This window comes from Pseudopipra pipra, chromosome 1 (assembly GCF_036250125.1).
Source record: "Pseudopipra pipra isolate bDixPip1 chromosome 1, bDixPip1.hap1, whole genome shotgun sequence".
NCBI lineage: Eukaryota > Metazoa > Chordata > Aves > Passeriformes > Pipridae > Pseudopipra > Pseudopipra pipra.
This window is the reverse complement of record NC_087549.1, coordinates 32890352-32908084: the sequence shown is the minus strand read 5'-3', so window position 1 is coordinate 32908084 and position 17733 is coordinate 32890352. Positions and strand designations below refer to the sequence as shown.

The window sequence follows — 17733 nt, the reverse complement described above, 5'->3', positions numbered from 1 at the left end:
TTCCCCAGCATAAGAAGCTTTGGCTTTACAGCTAGCCATGATTCTATGTGTCAGGCTGAACCAAAGCACAAAGCAGATTAGTTTTACAAATACTTCATAACTATGCTCCTATACTGTATATTTGCATTTAGATGTATTATTATATTAAATATTTTAATGTACTGGATCTATATTTATATTTATATTGCATTAACTTCCCAGCAGATGGACATAAAATGTAGGGTGATAGTTCTTTTCTGGCTTAATGAATGGAAACCTGTATACTTACCAGAGGAAAAGAGCCCCTCTCTTCAGAAGAAACTGAACTACCTTCTCATGACCATTCTGGGCTGCCAAATGAAGGGGAGTCATTCCCTTCTTATCACCTTCATTCAAAAGTCTTGTGTCTTTCATATCTCTTATAAGTCGTTGACATGTATTGATGCGCCCATAGCTTTGCAAGATAAACACGGAAATTAATGTCAAAAATACAGGAATGAAAAACTTGGCATGGATTCCATTGCCTAGAGAGTACTACTAACCTGGCAGCAAAGTGTAATGGCGACTTCTTGTCCCTGCTCTTAGAGTAGATGGAAACGTTGAGGCTGAGTAAATTATTTACAGAGAGGGCCACACCTTGTCTGCATGCATAATGCAATGGAGTGCATCCTTCATTATCTTCATCCACTACAAGATTTTTGATATGTTCCATCTGTCCCCCCAAGAAATACCCCCCCAAAAAAGCACAAAATTACATATATATCTCTAATGCTTCACAGTTTCTAATATCTTGCAGCAAGAGCATTAATACTTTAAAGCAGTATCTAAAAATAGGAAACAAACTTTAGGAAAAATAAATTTAGGAACAATGAGCATTTAATGTCTGCTGGCTTGTGGGTCACCATTTTTTCAAACAACTACTTCTTTGAAGAACACAGGAGTTTGCCGTTCTGCACCCTTACAGCAACCCATCCACAGTACAATACAGGAAATTCTTCTGTGCTGCCATTCCATCACAATGCTCATTGCTGGCAGCAGAAGGCTTGTATCAAACCTAAAGGTAGTCTATAGTCTATATTCAGTAGCAAAACTTCTGGCTGTCAAAACCCATCATTTCACCTGTTTACAGTGTAAATTGTTTCTCTTTTTCATCTTCATTTCCTTGTTTTTCCTCTGTACCTTGTCCAACTCTCCCATGTATAACCTTTACTAAGGCAAAAGTCTCCTCCCACTGTTCGATCCACTTATTTGCCTGAATTATTACTATGATTAATAATCAGAAAGTCAATGCAGATAACTGAGTCACCACTCAATTTTAAAACTGATTCACTACATCTGCTGAAAATGGATGTTAAATCTATTCTGCATTACTAATCAAAATTGTTTACAGATTTCAGCAGATGTTGTAAGATCAGTTAGATTTGATTCACGTTTAAAAAGTTATTTCTTGAGCTCTGAGGCCAGCAAATTTAACGTTTTCAAGCAAGCTTGGGCTCCAGCAACATGAGTGCTTCATTTCAACATAGCCAAATACAAATCTATGTTCAAAATCCTTTCAGAAACCAAATCCAAGATTCATTATGGTCCAGTTCACAGAAAGCTCCTGCAGAATCTGCTGCAAGCTATTTAAGTCCTAGAGCTTGACTGAGTTGAACACCTCTCCTAGCTTTACTGCATGCAAGCTGGGAAAATATAAGTGAAAAGTTCTATATTTTATTGCCTACCTCTTGAGCTATTCAATCCCCCAACAGCAAAATAATTTATGGGATTATGTTATTCCTTTGCCTGGCAATAAGAAAACTGTATTATTGGCTTTGAAATGTTTTCATGAGAGATATGTACCTCTTCAAACCATTTTTTGTGACATGGGCTACTTAACAAGTACCACAAACTTTTACAAACATTTCAAAATAACATGGTAGTTGTTTGTTTTTTTTTAAATGTTTTCCTATTGAGGGTAACATAAAGACATAAACTGATGCTTACTGTACCTGCAGATATTTCTCATTCAGATGCTGTAATCCTCCAGGCTGCAATACTGTCAAATGCAAGAAATTCCGACCAAGATGATCTTTTAATGATACGTTTGCTCCTAAATAAATATGGAAATAAATACTAGCAAATTCAAAACTGCTGACCCCTCACATTACATGATGGTGCTTAACATAAAGGAACAAATGATGAACAAATATGTTTATAAATCTATAAAATTTTGTAAAACAAATTGTGTAAATCTATAAAATATTCTTTCAAATTGACATTGTAACATATAATTTTGCTTTCAAAAAAATCACCCTGACACTTAAATTTCATAATTTTTTTTGTGTATGCATTTTGCATTTCATTGCAGCACTAAGATTTACATAGGACCCTTATATTCAAAGATGCTGAGATCTACAAATCAAGGGATAATTTAAAGATGCAGATAAGCACCTCTTATAATCTTTAAAGTTGTAATATCTCTACAGTTTCAAAACTTATTATAGGGCTTATTAACAAAATCAGTTATAATACTATTAAGAAGAGGAAATACAGTAACAAACATCAGCTTGCACCAAAAGTGTAGCAATGGAAAGATATAGCTCAAACATTTTCAAAGTGCCTGTGATTTTATAAAATCACAGGTAATGCTTGAGCTATGGGCTCTAACATTTAAAGATTGACTGCCAGTGGAAAATATCTCTCTGTATAAGTGGTGTATTTATTCCACAGTTCTGCTTACTTTGTGAACTGCTTAGGAATGCAGGGATGGAATGCCAGTGGCACCTCCACCTTGAGAAGCATGACACATGACATATTTGACTACAGCCTGTTCACTCTGTATTAAAAAGGGTGAAATCATCACACCAATTCCTCCTTTATCTCACGGGATACCAGCACTGTGCAGCTGTTTAGCCCAGCTGCTCCTGGACTGGATGCTGAAGTGCTGAATCGAAATTAAGAGGAAAGTCAGACACAGGATTTTAACATGTATGAACCCTGCTCAAAGGAAGTTTCTAGTATGTATATATTCCTTTTTACCTTTTGAGAGCAGTAAATTCACAATTTTCCATGAGGCACAGGAAGTGGCCAACAGAAGCGGGGATCGACCTTCTATGTCAACGCTATCAATATTAGCCCCCTGCAATAAAGAATTTCAAATTTATCATGAATGGTGAATAAATGAAACTCTAAAATGGTGCTGCTTTTTCAAAACATAATGTGAATATAGACATTCTTAGTAACTCCAGATGTTCCAGATAAGTAATTTCAATAAACACATTACGGTTTTATATAAAACTACTATGCTTTCTAACTATCAGCCACAGCCCAGTCATCTATATATAAAAATTCAGATGCCTAAATAATAGTGACCTACTCCTAGGTATACTGATCTCACAAGTCATGATCTTTTGTTAGTGTACCTTTCCATGCATTTAAATACTCAAAATATAAAACTCTAACTCGAAAATACTGGGAATGAAACTATGGACAAATGCAAAAATTGTAGCTCTTTTGAATGATGCAATCTTACCTATCAAACAATTACCAGAACAGACCTTTCTGAACCTCTATGCTGTATGAACACTGTTCAGTTTTCTGTTCTTCATCATGAGTGATATGACTCAATTCAATTTTGACTCCAAAGGAGCTGTATGAAAAGTGGACATACTTTTATTCTGTTTTGTCTACTTTTGCACTAGATGCATGTTGCCAGGTCAGTATGGTCACTATGAACACAGTATCACTATGATCATATCAGCAAAGTACTACTATGAGCATAAACATAACTAACAAATCCCACCAACAAGGGAGTATGAAGATACAAACAAATGAACCAATGAAATATAGTTGTATTTTATGATGGCTTAGGTATCATTTTTCTAGATACTGAGCTGCAAGTCAAAGTTGATGAGTTGAACAAAGTACACAGAAAAATCTGTTTTACTTCAGTTAATATCCAAAGATGATTGGAAAAAAAAATCAATGGGAGTTTTTCCATTAACTTGAATCATCTTTGGGTCCAATCTTAATTTGAGAGAGAATTAATCACAATCCTGAGCCATATTTACTTTCTAGGATGGCAACACCTGTAATGTGGTAATAAGAAATGTTTAATAAATGTACAATGATTACTTTACCACTGAGAACAGGAAGCTTCCAATGTATGTTGATTAAATATTTGGGAGTAATACATGCAGGACCCTTTCCCCAGTTACCTTTCTACAAGGTCAGACACCCTCGTAAAAATATTCTTATTCATCAAAGAAACAGACTTTTTTATCCAAGTATCTATTCTTTTCAAAGAACACAGGGCAGCGATTTCCAGTTCTTTATGCAATATTTAATCACCTTTGCTCCAGCTAACATAATTGTTCAGCTGTCAGTCAAATGAATTTGTCAGCACTCATAATTATTTATCAGAGTAAGGAGTAACTTATACTTATATTTACCACATTTATGATACAGCTGACTTAAGAGCTTGGAAATTTAGTTTCTGAACTCCATTTACTTTTGCATTTATAGATTAATATATACGAATGAAACAGATATTAATATAAAAATTAAAATTCCAATTTTGTAAATATCAATTAGTATTTTTACCAATTTAATATTTAAGTTTCCTTTTGGTGAAGAAAAAAGAAGCAAAAACGGAAAAAGGAAATAAAAAGAAAAAAAAAGAAAATTACTGTTATTTCCTTTGAATAAGCACATTTCAGTAAAAATAATCAAGTAAACTCAGGAAATTCCAGACACCTCAATTTTAAATACAAGACACCTCAATGTTGTCCACTACATAAGAAAACTCTAAAAGACACTGAGATACTAGCTAAGTCATGACAACTTTCTGATTTTCATTTCCTTATTCTTCCTTATCGTTGTGTTTGTAGCTTGCCAATACAATCATGCCCACTTGTATGCACAAACCAGATACTGTGCACCTGTAAAATGTGACAATGGCCACTTGGATGTTGAAGTCACTGTTTTTAAAATGCTTAATTTGAAAATCAATTTGCAGGTAGTATTTCTTTAAAGATATAAATTTTGTAATGCTTAGATGTTGGGAATATTGATCTAGGTTTCCACCTTCCCCTTTTTCCAAGGCTTTGGTTAGCCTTGGGTTATGTCAAACCATAGCTCTACATCTCAACAGTTGAGTTCAAAGGAAAAATAATTAAAAGCTCTGCATGAAATGTATCTAGAGTTGATTCTCTGGTTTTTGTGTAGCACACTGAGCCATAGTTTAATAATTTTAAAAAAATAAAGGTGTTATTTAAATGTAAATAGCATACATGGTGTGCCTGGGCAGTTCTGCTTAGCATAGGTCATCTTATCTTTTCTATCTAGAAGGCCTGGATGTAACATTGTATCTGTTTACAATGTCTCTTATTTTCAGACAGAAAACATATGAAAAACAAGATATAGGAAGTAATTATTTTAAGTTATTGTGCATGAAATGTGAATATTTAATAATATTCATATAAAATAAGTAAATGTTGTTCTTTATTAAAACCTTAAAGCCATTCTGAGCTGAAATTTGCTAGTTCTGTCAAGCAGTAACACTGATGCACCTTTTCTTGCCAGGAGTTCAGGGGAGCAGGCAGCACAGCTTATACATGCACCATTCCACAAACTCCAGCGGGCATATTTTGATCCATTCCCAGACAGGGCAAATAAAAACAGTCCTAAAGCTTCAAAACTGACATCCTTTATATGGAAAGCCAAACAAACTCTCAGCATGGCTTCTATGGAAGAGACTAAAATATTCAAATGGCACTCAAGGAATGAAAGTTTCAAATGGAGTGTTAAAGATATTTATGATATAATACTTTTTGCACACAAGCCTCCAAATGCAAAAACTTGTGTCTGTGTTTCTCAGGTAATAACTTCTGTAGACAGGTCATTTTGTCAAACAGGTGTAAGCAGTCAAACCTCACCATTTCACATTTGAATCAAAAATAAGCACAACATCTAGTTCTGACTAAATTAAATCCCTACAACAGAGTTTCTGAGAAAAGCAAAACTGTATGTAAAAAAGAATTATTCTTAATATAATTATAATGAAATGAAGTAAAAAGCCTGAATACACACAAAACAAAAAAGAAGCCTGATGATTTCTGAAAATTTCCTCAGCCAAGTGGGGCACATAATGATCATATGAGCCTTAGTTTAATTGGCACAAATGGACATAGGGAGCATAGCCAGCAGCATCCATGATTGCATTTCTTCTCTTTGTCTCTCATAATTATTCAGTGAAGAAATATAACCAAACTACACAGAATAAAAAATATTTCTAGATCACACACGAACTTTGATATATAGCTATGTGACAGTATAGTAATCGTATCGTACATTTTTTTAAAGAAAGGATTTATTTCTGAAAAAAAATCAGATTAAATTCAATGCATGTTTAGCATTTATTTTTTATTTCATATCTGAAAAGTGAGTGCGACCAGACCAGTTCATCATATTTGGCAAAGACATTTATGAAAGTTTTCTGAGTAAGTAAAATGGAAATAAAAATGGAAGATTTCATCCTCTATAACTGTGGGATGCTATTATGGATCCATAACTACTGTTGTACTGCAATGCTCAATTATACATTATGAAACATATAAATATATCTGTCTAAACAGCCTATACCTGAGAATATATTCTCCTTTATGAATTTCTCTATGCAGACCTGTAGCAATAGATAGCAATAATTTCTATAAACATGTTGCTTGGTTAAATATTTACCATTGAAATCAAATACTCTGCCAGTTCATAATGATCAAACAACGCTGTCCTGTAGGGAAAAATGAAAAAATACAGTAACATTAGAAAGGACAAAGAAGTTTCAAGCCAAAGGGCAGTACTCTTCTCCATTTGCTACATTTTCTAATATTTTCCAATAAATAAATTTTAAAATGCAGAGATAGAGAGATACCCTTATCACATAATTCATTTTCATAAATTGTTTTGATTTTTGTCATGAAGTTTTCTTTTCAAACTAAGTTCATTTCAATTAATACATTGAAAACACACTGCAGGAAACAAAGACCTCATTGGCAGGTCAACAGGCATTTTACCACTTATTTTTAAGAGAACCAGTCATTTCATATGTACCACACAAGGTCCATAGAATTCCATAAATTTCAGATGCAGTTTGTTCCAGGTATATTTAGAGCCTCAAATTCATTTCACTGTTCCGAACTTCAAAAGTAACTTGCTACATATTTTGTGCAATAATGCTAGTGTGGGGTTAAAATGGCAATGGGTAAAAATGTACTCTGACTGTGGCAGGGAAGTTTACTTGAAAAAATATGAAAAATATTTTAAAGCTGTCTATAGGCATGAAAATTTCCCAGGTTTTATTCTACAGCAAGACATTGAATTACATATTACAGGAAATAAAATGGCCAAAGCAGGAAGTACAGTACTGTAAATACACGCAGTCAAAGTGTTTGCAGAAATCAGACCTCTGTGAAATATTTTGACTCAAAAAGCAACACAGAAGGACAGTTCTCAAAGATAACAGTTGCCTTAGCATTATAAGGGGTAATAATTTTGGGTGTACTATAGTTAGAACGGATTACTTAAAAGACATATTTTAAAAGTCAAGTCACAGTTCCGAATATGTAGAGATGCCTCCATTATCTATAGCAAACCCCTTCAGCCAGGCACAAATACTGGATGCTTCACATACACTCAAATTCCAAGGTGACTGAAGAGAAAGTGAAGTCATTTTATGAAATATTTAGATGGAAACACGACAATAGGAATGCAAAAGGATCAAGTCTTGCCTTTGTTTCACTTCCACTTTGCTTATCAACAAGTTAATGTTCCTATTCAGTTTCTTTATATTCTGAGATATTTGGGTGACTTTCTACCTTTCCGATGATTCTTGATAATATAATTTTTCCTGTTCCACAGACCCAGGGAGTAAAAGAATGTCATTCCTTTTCTAAGCATTTTTCAAGGACGATAATTTTTATGGATATGGCAGCCAGTTATCTATTATGTAGTATGTGTGTCTGCACAATTTTCTTTGGCATTCTGTCATCACTTTCTCTTCAACTGTGTTCTATCATTAGACATGGTAACACTTCCAAGTGTACACAAACATTATCTTAACTTTACAGCACACTCCTCTTTTAACGTCTTCAATTATCTTTGAATCATACCACTTTTTACTGTGTCCAAAGAACAATAATCTCCACTGCCTCTGACATTCTACCAATTATTTCATACTGTTAAACTTCTTGTAGAATAACACTGTCAAATAATTAGAGTTAAATGCAGTGAAAAGTATCTTTCTTGCAAAAAATGTATAGATGGGGAAGTATAATATATTCCATAGAGCTCGGAGCCAGCACATTTAACTAAGCATCTTTTTGCTATAAAAGACTGAGGAAAGTTCTCCACAGTCTAGTGCTCTGGTATCAAATAGAGTATGAAAGACTAGAAGTCTAGAGGATTATTACATACACAAACACCATCTGCAACTTCAAAGTCACAGGGGAGTGTACCAACATCTCCTTGTACCTGATCAGGCATAAGATAATTTTTTGTGGGAAAAAAAAAAAAAGAAAATATTCTTTTAAACAGCTTATATTATTTTTCATTCATTTTCTGGAGAACATCACCCCATTAGATGAGGACATTTCCTTCACATCGTCAGAGGCTGTTAACAGTTCCACAAACTTTTTCACCAACTACTTTACTGGAGTAAATTTTCAGTGCAAAATGGCAGTAACCATTCCTTAACATGGTTCCAAGGTAACTGGAAATGGTTTGATTTTGGTATCAGGACCAAAATTTTTAACATTCTGACCAAATTATTCACTTTTGCATACTGTACTGAAACCATCTCCCATACCATGTAGAAGTTCCTAATCATGTGGAATGGTTTTCCAGATGTAAGGAATGATTAAGAATATCACGGCTCACAATTTATAGTGAAGTTTGGCACAGTAGCCTCCTACCTGTGAAGCAATGTTTCCTTATTCCCATCCACAGCATCAATAATGGATTCCTCACCAGCATAGGATGATATCATTAGTTTTACAATCTCAGTTGCTCCTTGAGTGGCAGCAAAATGAAGTGCTGTGCATTTTTCATTCTTTAAATGGGAGAATAAGACAAAATTTAAATATTTAAACCTCAGCAACCTCACTTCCTATCTATCAGACACACTAGTGATCTAGCCCAGGATTCGTAATTCCTAAATGCCTAAACTTCTATGCAAGTAACAAAACTTTAGTCTTTTACTGAAGTAGTAGAATTCTAAAGAGCTTGTAAAGACCAGAGAAGACTAAAGAGACAGTTTTAAAGGATTACTACAAAGCTTTTTATCATTCTACGCCAAGTCCCTAAGATAAGACATAATTATACTCTTAAAAATTTTTTGTAGTTTCATTAAAAATCAGACAGGTGCAGCACCCTTTCATATAACAGATAAAGAAAAGCTACAGAAAATCATAGGTAGGCCAGTACAAATCAATAAGCAAACAAATGGGCCTGTATAATACAGAAAATGCATTCTTTCAAAATGTCCTTTACTTCCTAAATGGAATATTCCTTAGAAGTAATTCTTAAATCAATTTTTCCACAGGTTAAAAATAACTTGGTCTAATATGTCTTTTAGCTATTATAAACTAGACAGTCATAAAGTAATTAAGCAACATATAAATTATTAGAACAATATTTACCAAAACAGGATTTCATTTCACTAGATGGGATATATGCCTGAGGGTTTTGACTTTCTCCTTTTTAGAACAGGAACATTTCAGTGAGTGCATTGGAATGGGCTTTTCAACAATGCCATAAGCATTCTCAAAACAGTCTTCCCCATCACAAAATCAGCAGCATAAATCACCTCATTCAAAAGCTGCGTTCAAAGAATCAAACCAATAAAAGAAGGCTAAACTATATTTATTTTTGCTCTCATTAGTTGATTTCAGCCTTGCAAATATCTTGATTAATGATAGATATTTTTAGAAATGTTTATTTATGAATGAAGCTGGGCACAGATCCTTACACCAGCAGTGCTAGCAGCTGGTAGCAGCAGTAGTATCATGAATTTGTGTTTGATTACAAAGAAGATACTGTGAAGGCCAAGGCAAGGCTGATGATAAACAAGAACAATAAGAAAGGGTAAGATTGAAGATCCCGTTTCTGAGAAGGGATGACCTTCTGTAACTTGTGTAAAGAAACTTCACATTTTGCCCGATTTGAATGAGAGACTTGTTTTAATTTGCTGCTCCCTCAGCTTTGTTTTGGAAGAGACAATGAGCAATGATTTTTTTCATACCACTCAGAGATTTAAAGATACCTAGGTTTTATCAAAGTTACATTTCACTCCACTCTGAGTTTTACCTGTTTTAGATCGATTTGGGCTCCAAATTCAATGCACATTTTAATCATGTCGAGGTCCCCACTTTGAACTGCCAAATGAAGGGGACTGCACTTTCCATTATTGGTAAAATTGATGTGGGTTTTAGCAGAGTGACCCAATTCTTCACCTGAGAGATGAAAAATAAATGGATTTTTTTAAAAACAAAAATGAAATAACAGAAGATACAAAGGCTTTCAAAACAAGCATATTAAGTGTGGAATAATATTTTTCCCTCTCAAAATATGAACCTCTCACATCTATCATTAAACAGTGGATTAACACACTAAATTTCAGGAAAGCAGCTTGTTTGTTGCTGCAATCATATAAAAGTTGTGAGCATGAATTGCCCATAGGAATAACTGCATTAACTTCTTGTAAGTTCAAACACAGTTATAAGTGCTTGTTTCCATGGTTCTTTGAGAACTCAAGCAGTAAACTGATAATGCTAAATCCTACTCACTGCTTGGGAACAATATGCTTACCTTTTTTTAAAAGAATTTCCATACATGTTTTTGCACCTGAAAATGCGGCTGCATGGATAGGCATACATCCCGTTTTGTTTGGTTTACATATTTTCCCTCCATTTTCAATCTGAAAAATAATGCCTCAATACAGCTTAATGACATACAGAAAAACCTGACAAATGCACATACTATTTCAGATATAGTCTCCTGTATAGCTGTCTCTTTGAATACGCACTTATGAAGTTTATATACAAGCATCTTTTGCATATTATATCCATACATCTACACATGCATATGCTTCATTTTGTGAGGGACCTGCAAAAGCAGGTTTTAAGTTTTTTCCTGTAGTTTGCCACTCAGATAATTACATATATATATATATATATATATATATATATATATATATATATATATATGCTTTTAAAAGATTAAAGTTTCTTAGTAACCCATTCAAAGCAACTTGAATACTAGGTCCACGATTAACCTTCCTGCATTTAACAAAGAGACAGGAACAGAATAACACTGCACCAAGGTAGACAGAAGGACATCAAAAATGATTATACATACCAGGAGTGTCAGTGCTTCAGGATTATCCTTGTAACATGCTACAATTATAGGTGTGTTTCCTGCTTCACCTTCCAAATTAACATCTGTACTGCTATGCTGGACTAAAATCTAAATGTTTAAGAAAACATTCAGTCAATCATAAGCCAAACAAAATAACAAAAGCCTACTCCATTATTTTTGTTGTTTACCACCCATAGCACTCTTGCAACTTTTTCATTTTGCATGCCAAATGCCCACAGTGCATAGGCAGAGGAGGGACAAAATTCAGGAGAATGTAAATATACGCAGAGTATTTTAAAGTCTGATTTAACAATTTCCCCAGTAATGTGAGAAAATATTTTCTGTAGCAAATTACAGATGGAGATTTTCAACTGAAGTTTGTTTTATTGTCTTCTGATATTCTCTATTCTCTGGCAAGTGGCAATGTTGTGGAATCTGCTCATTTAGGTATCTATTGGACAGCTATATATGACGAAGGGAGATGACGCTTGAGGAGAACTGAGACCCTGCCAGTCCTGAAATCCTGCTTCAGTTTCTCTGCTAACACCTGACACTGAGCTATCAATGTCATCAAGTACCATTATGACTGCTTCCAGCATTTTTTGAGAAGCAACGGATCTGGAAATTATAATAACCATATTGTACTGCATATTTATTCCCCTAGCTACATATTTATTTAATTGTCTTTCAGTAATTCCAGTGATTTTTTTCTGTACTAAAGGAACTGGCAAATTTTAATCACTCTCAGGCAATTTGGCAATAAAAACCAAAGGAGAATTATCCTGAATGAACAACAGAGTGGAGAAAAATTGAGAGCATAGAGAGATCAAGAACAGAGCTGCAAAAGCATCCAAGCCCAGAAGCTGATATAATGACATTCCTGAAAATGAGCTTTGTATTTCAGATTTTATTGTTCTTAATTCATAATAAATACAGATTTTGTAAAAGATGTGAGGACAGTGAAACATTTCTAAAGGACTGAGTCTTGAATACAGGTATATGTGTTTCTTTCTTTTGTTTAGATGAATTAGAAAAAGTGAAAAAAAAAAAAGGGAAAGGCAAGTGATGTGATATTAAGGTTGCATTCACCTAATAAATGGAAGAACACTTAGAGCCATGGTCTAGCAACCGAAGCGGTAGTGCATCAAGGGTTGGACTTGATGATGTCGGAGGTCCCTTCCAACCCAGCTGATTCTATGATTCTATGAAATTCTAAAATTCTATCCAAACACTGCATATGAAGTGAAAAATCCTCATTGCACTTAGACAAAGGGATAAAAAGTTATGCTGCTTAAAATCAATGCAAAATATGCTTTTGCTATTTTATAAGGTTCAATATGGACACCTTAGTAATTTCTTCACCATATATTTTTGTGATTTTTAATTGCAGAGTTAGTTCTGCTACTAATCAATTATTAGAATGTTGGTTTTAAGAACTGTGCTTTCCGATTAATTTTAATCTGTTTTTATTAGAACTAGTTTCAAGAAAGTGTTGATACTTCTAAGACTTCCTAAATAATTGTAAAAAAAACAAATCGGAACATTATAATTTGAAATAACACATGGCTACATGAAGTTTTAGTGTTAAAAAGAACCTTTTTAAAGAACATTCCTTGTGTTTGAAAAATTGAAAAGCATTTTCCATGAAACACAATGACTACAATCATAGCACAAATATCAGTATTTCTAGAAATCAGTTACTTTTTACTTGGCTCTGCTAAGACACAAACACTTCCATAAGCATCATATGTTACACATCCTGCTCCCTAAACAAAACGTATGAGGAAATACAGCATATATCAACAAGGTCTTCGTGCTTGGCACACAGTTGCTGTTGAGCTACTTATCAACTGTCTATATTTTCGTGGACTTTAGACTTACCTTCACAATTTCATTATGCAGGGACTGAACAGCCATATGCAAAGGTGCCATCATATTGGAGTTGAGAATGTTGGGATTGGCTCCTCTGCTGAGAAGCAAGCGAACACTTTCAATCTGGTTTTTCTTTGTGGCCCAGTGCAGTGGGGTATTTCCAGAAGAATCCATCACGTTTAATACTAGGTCAAAGGAGAGAAACCAAACTAAAATAAAAACCAAAACAAAACCATCAAAAGTTCTGATTGCAATGGGAAACAAAAGGTGTCTTTGATGAAGTTATAGATCTGTGGCACCGCATTTCTTCGAAGAAAGAAAGGAAAAGATTTCCTGTCATGCAGTGTCTATTTCTTGCCCACTATTACATACCTTTTTTCTCACCCCAAGAGTCACTTGATTTCCCTCTTTCCTTGACTATTCTCTTTCCTTTTATTTGACTTTGCAGCCATTGCTTTAGAGGCTGCACAGAACAAGTAAGTGTGAATAACTGAAATAAGAGATAACCAATAAATGCTTGCAAACTGTAAGAAAGTTAAAGACTGTATCTATTCTATTTCACTTAAGAACACAGAAGTAAATCAAGTCACACCAGTTGTAAAAGTGGTCTGTTCTACACATACATTTTGAGCTTGAAAATTGAAGATAAACTTCAAAATATATTCTAAAAAAATAGGACGAAAATTATATACTGAAAATAAAAAGAATATGTTTCAGCCAGAATAATCTAAAATTAGAATGGTCATCATTAGGTGAAAAAATGAGCTTTTCAGGGCCATTGGAGGTTTGCTCAGTAGTCTAAAGTCTATCAGTGGAATCTGATGTAGTTCACAAAGCTTATTATATAACAGACACATAACAGAAAGTCAGACCTACTGTACATCACTGCAGTTTTCTTTTTCATATCTGAAGACTGATACTTTGTATCAAACAAAGTAAGACACTTATGGATTCACTGCATTAGAGACAAAACAGTTCTAACATAACAAGGGTGACTCAAACCACACCCAAGAGAGTGCAAACTGTGGCAGACAGTTTGAATTATATTTCAATCTATAAATGGAGATAACACATACCAGTTCTGTTTCAGCTGGGCGATGGACACTTTGATTATTGAACTTTTTTATTCTGTTAAATAAAATAGTTGATAAAAGGCATGTTACCTTCACAGGAAGAGTCGTCTATGATCAACTGCATTAATTCTATTTGTCCTCCTTCTGCAGCATGATGCAGTGGGGTGGCATTTAATTCATCTACTTTTGTAAGACCAGAACGATTCTTCTTAATGAAGCTCCGCAGCCTACAGGCGCTTCCATCTGAAATAACCTATTTTGGATAGAAATATTCTCATTTTCTGATTCTCCTAAAGGTAAGAAGTTAGCAACGCTATAACGTGTTTCTATGGGCAGCTTACCACTCAATAATTCTCCCCCAACTGTCTGGTTTCATACAGAAGTTTACAAATCCTGATCAGATTGGGCCAACAGTGAAACTCAGATTGATTTAATCAACTGCAAAATCAGAGCCAGATGAGAAACTGTGCAAAATTAAAACAAAACGGAAATCATCTTGAAGACATTATTTTCTCTTCTGCAGTGAGCTCAAGATCCTCCTTCCACAGTGGAAAATCTCAAACAAGCAAATTAATCACTTATATTTTTATATTCTTTCCTGCAGTGGCCATGTCAAATGAATCCAACAGAGAGGAAAAACTAATAATCTTAATAAGTTTCTTTTTTAGATCTTTCTACAGAGACCCTATGTCCTGAGCTTTCAAGCTCCGCTGTCGGGCTTCTGTGATGTTCTTTATGTCAGAGCAACCAACATATTTTTTAGTTTCAGCAGCATGCTTAGACCATCTCACAGGCTACTACTCAGTCTGAAACTGAGATCTCAGTATCATCACAGTGATACTCTGACAGCTGAGCCTGCACCTACTGACAGCTTGATACATTCCAGATACTGTGATTTACAACCAAAGCCCCCTATGGAAGCATGCTGATTCTTACTTTATGATATTCTCCAAATATTTTTTGTTAGACTGATTCAAAGCCCAGAAAACTGATAGAAAAAATGTTTGCAGTAGAATGGGCAGGAATTTAACAAACAGATGTTAAAAATTAGGAGAGAATAAAAAAGAAAAACAATTCAACAAAATTGAGAGGGGAGAAAGGGAGAAAAATGTGTATCAAAGATGTGTAAGCAAAGAAAAGAATAAGAAAAGGAAATCCCCTAAAATCACTGTTCCCTTCTCAGCTGGAAAAAAAAAAAAAGAAAACTTTGCTCTCCAGGATCCCCTGAGTCACAAAGTCTCAGCAATTTTTGCTGTCATTAAGCAAATATACATTACGGGGCAGCCCATTCGTGTGCTTAAGCACGTGTTTAACTTCATTCAGGATACTAGTCCCACTGACTTCAGTGAGGTAACTCGTGTCAATAATAGTATTTGTCAATAACAATATTTGTGTTTGAAGATTTAGAAGACTGAGGCCAAATACAGGGTTAGCATCTGCTTCAGAAGTGCAATCAGAAAAAGCTAATAGAAAACATGTGATGTAATTGTGCAAAGGGTATTTAAGATGACTCAACTATCACAAAGATAACAGGTCAATTACATACTCAAATATCTATACATCTTATACACATCAAAAAGCTATTTAGGAAAACCTTGTTACATAGTCCAGTATTTTTTATTCCTTCTAATGTTCCTTTTTTATGTCTATTGATGTAGACTACATTTTGCCACTCTTAACATTGGATTTACTTTTCAATGTCAGACAAAAAGTAGTATGATGATAATTTCCATCAATATAAATAAGATTTATCAGCCAATACTGCTGTGTTTCATTAGCAAAATAGGAAAAGAAGAATTCAGTTAGGTGTTCTCAGTACTTCAGTTGGTAAAAACCAGCAAAGCAAGTGATTGTAAATTGCAGCTCGTTTGCCCTTGCCTGAACAGCTCTGTAGTGCCAGGTCACCCACTAGGGTGATAAAACACATTATGCTGAAGAGGTGTTGCTCAGGTCTACACCTAGCACACAGAAAACATACATGGCTGGAAATGACCCCAAGAGGTATCTAAACTCATCTACAAACTTTGTCAAATTTGTTTAGCTTGCTGTTAAAGATCTCCTAAGTTACCCAAGTCTTCCATCCTGTAAGCAACCTCTTCCTTTGCTTAATTATTCTTATCCTTAAAAATGGGCCTGCCCAAAGTTTGGTCTAGGTTGCCTAGCAGCAATATAAATACATTACTTCTCATCCTATTATCTATTAAAAATGGAAGATTTTATGTCCTTCCTGGCTGCAATTTCATATTTGTAGGTTGCACTGCTGGTTCTTTATCCCTCCATAATAGTTCCAGTTCTTCTAAACTTTCTTTTTGGGATATTTTTGCTAGATAGTCTACTCATTCCTGCCATGACCCTCCTTCCATGGACCTCCTTCTCCTGCACAAGGATGGGATGTGAGATCCGCACCAGCCGCCTGCCACCCACCACCCACATCCTCCTTCTCCTGCTCCCCTCCTGCCTTCCCGCTCATTCCAGTCCAGACTTGGCCAGACAACACCTGGGCATCCTGTGCCTTCCCACGCCACAGCCAAGTCAACTTCCAGCCTGTCTCCCAGCCCTCACCGATCTTCCCTCACGGCTCCACCGAGTGAGCAGAAAGGGTCTCCTGGAGGGAAGGCTCCCTGGGACATAACCACTGCCGAACCCGCACAGCTGTCTCCAGAGTCCTACCGCACCTTCAACCACCTCAACTTCGCCTACTCACCCTCCACCTTCAGCCCTCGTCCCCCACCAGCCCGGTCCCGCCGCCCCCTCCCCGCGCCCTCGGCACGCACCTTGAAGACATCCTGCGAGGCGACGGAGGCCGCGTCCGCCTCGCAGGCGACGCCCTGGTAGGAGCTGGAGGCGGCCTCCTTCTCCCGCGACCGGCAGAGCCGCAGCAGAGAGCGCTTCATGCCGCCCGCCCGCCCGGCTCCGAGCAGCGCCCGCCCCGTCCGCTCCGGAGACCTGCGAGGCGACAGAGCGAGTGACGGCGGGGCCGGGGCCGCTCCTGGACACCCCGCGGCGGCAGGGGAGGCGGGGAAAGCGGGCGGGGGCCATCCCGATCCCGCCGCTCCCCGCCGGGGCGGGCATCCCGCCGGGCGGCGGCTCCCACCGCCAGCAGGCAGGGCCCGGGCGGGCCCCGGGGACACGAAGCGCCTGTGCCCTAAATCACTGCTACCTACCCCCATATTACCCTCCCGGCTTTAAACCAGGGACTTGACTTGTCTAACGTCAGCTTCTCAGCATTTACTTTGTAGCCATAAAAGTTTATTGCAGAATTTGTTTTACTGGCAAGTTTGGAGAGGAGTAGGAAAGCTGTAGGAAGAGTACAGAAAGAAGCAGCACGACGTGTTTCAAAGGGTTACTCCCTAAAGCGCCCGTAACTGAGTCAGTCTTTATGGAAACGTGTAACTCGGGGAACTAACAGTTTACTTAA

General features: G+C 36.3%; 1 protein-coding gene across 1 annotated transcript in view; it reads right to left on the bottom strand.

Moving 5' to 3' along the window:
• Positions 1-17418, bottom strand: part of TRPA1 (transient receptor potential cation channel subfamily A member 1) — a 32035-nt gene extending 14617 nt beyond the window's left edge. Inside the window, exons 1-12 of the mRNA XM_064650991.1 lie at positions 17090-17418; positions 14406-14568; positions 13252-13427; positions 11371-11478; positions 10822-10930; positions 10321-10466; positions 8928-9064; positions 6700-6748; positions 3001-3100; positions 1971-2071; positions 522-691; positions 269-433 (exon numbers count right to left, since the gene is read on the bottom strand). Coding sequence (XP_064507061.1) covers positions 269-433; positions 522-691; positions 1971-2071; positions 3001-3100; positions 6700-6748; positions 8928-9064; positions 10321-10466; positions 10822-10930; positions 11371-11478; positions 13252-13427; positions 14406-14568; positions 17090-17209 — 1544 coding nt within the window. The 5' untranslated portion in view covers positions 17210-17418. The remainder of the gene's footprint in view (positions 1-268; positions 434-521; positions 692-1970; positions 2072-3000; positions 3101-6699; positions 6749-8927; positions 9065-10320; positions 10467-10821; positions 10931-11370; positions 11479-13251; positions 13428-14405; positions 14569-17089) is intronic.
• Positions 17419-17733: the final 315 nt, after the last annotated feature.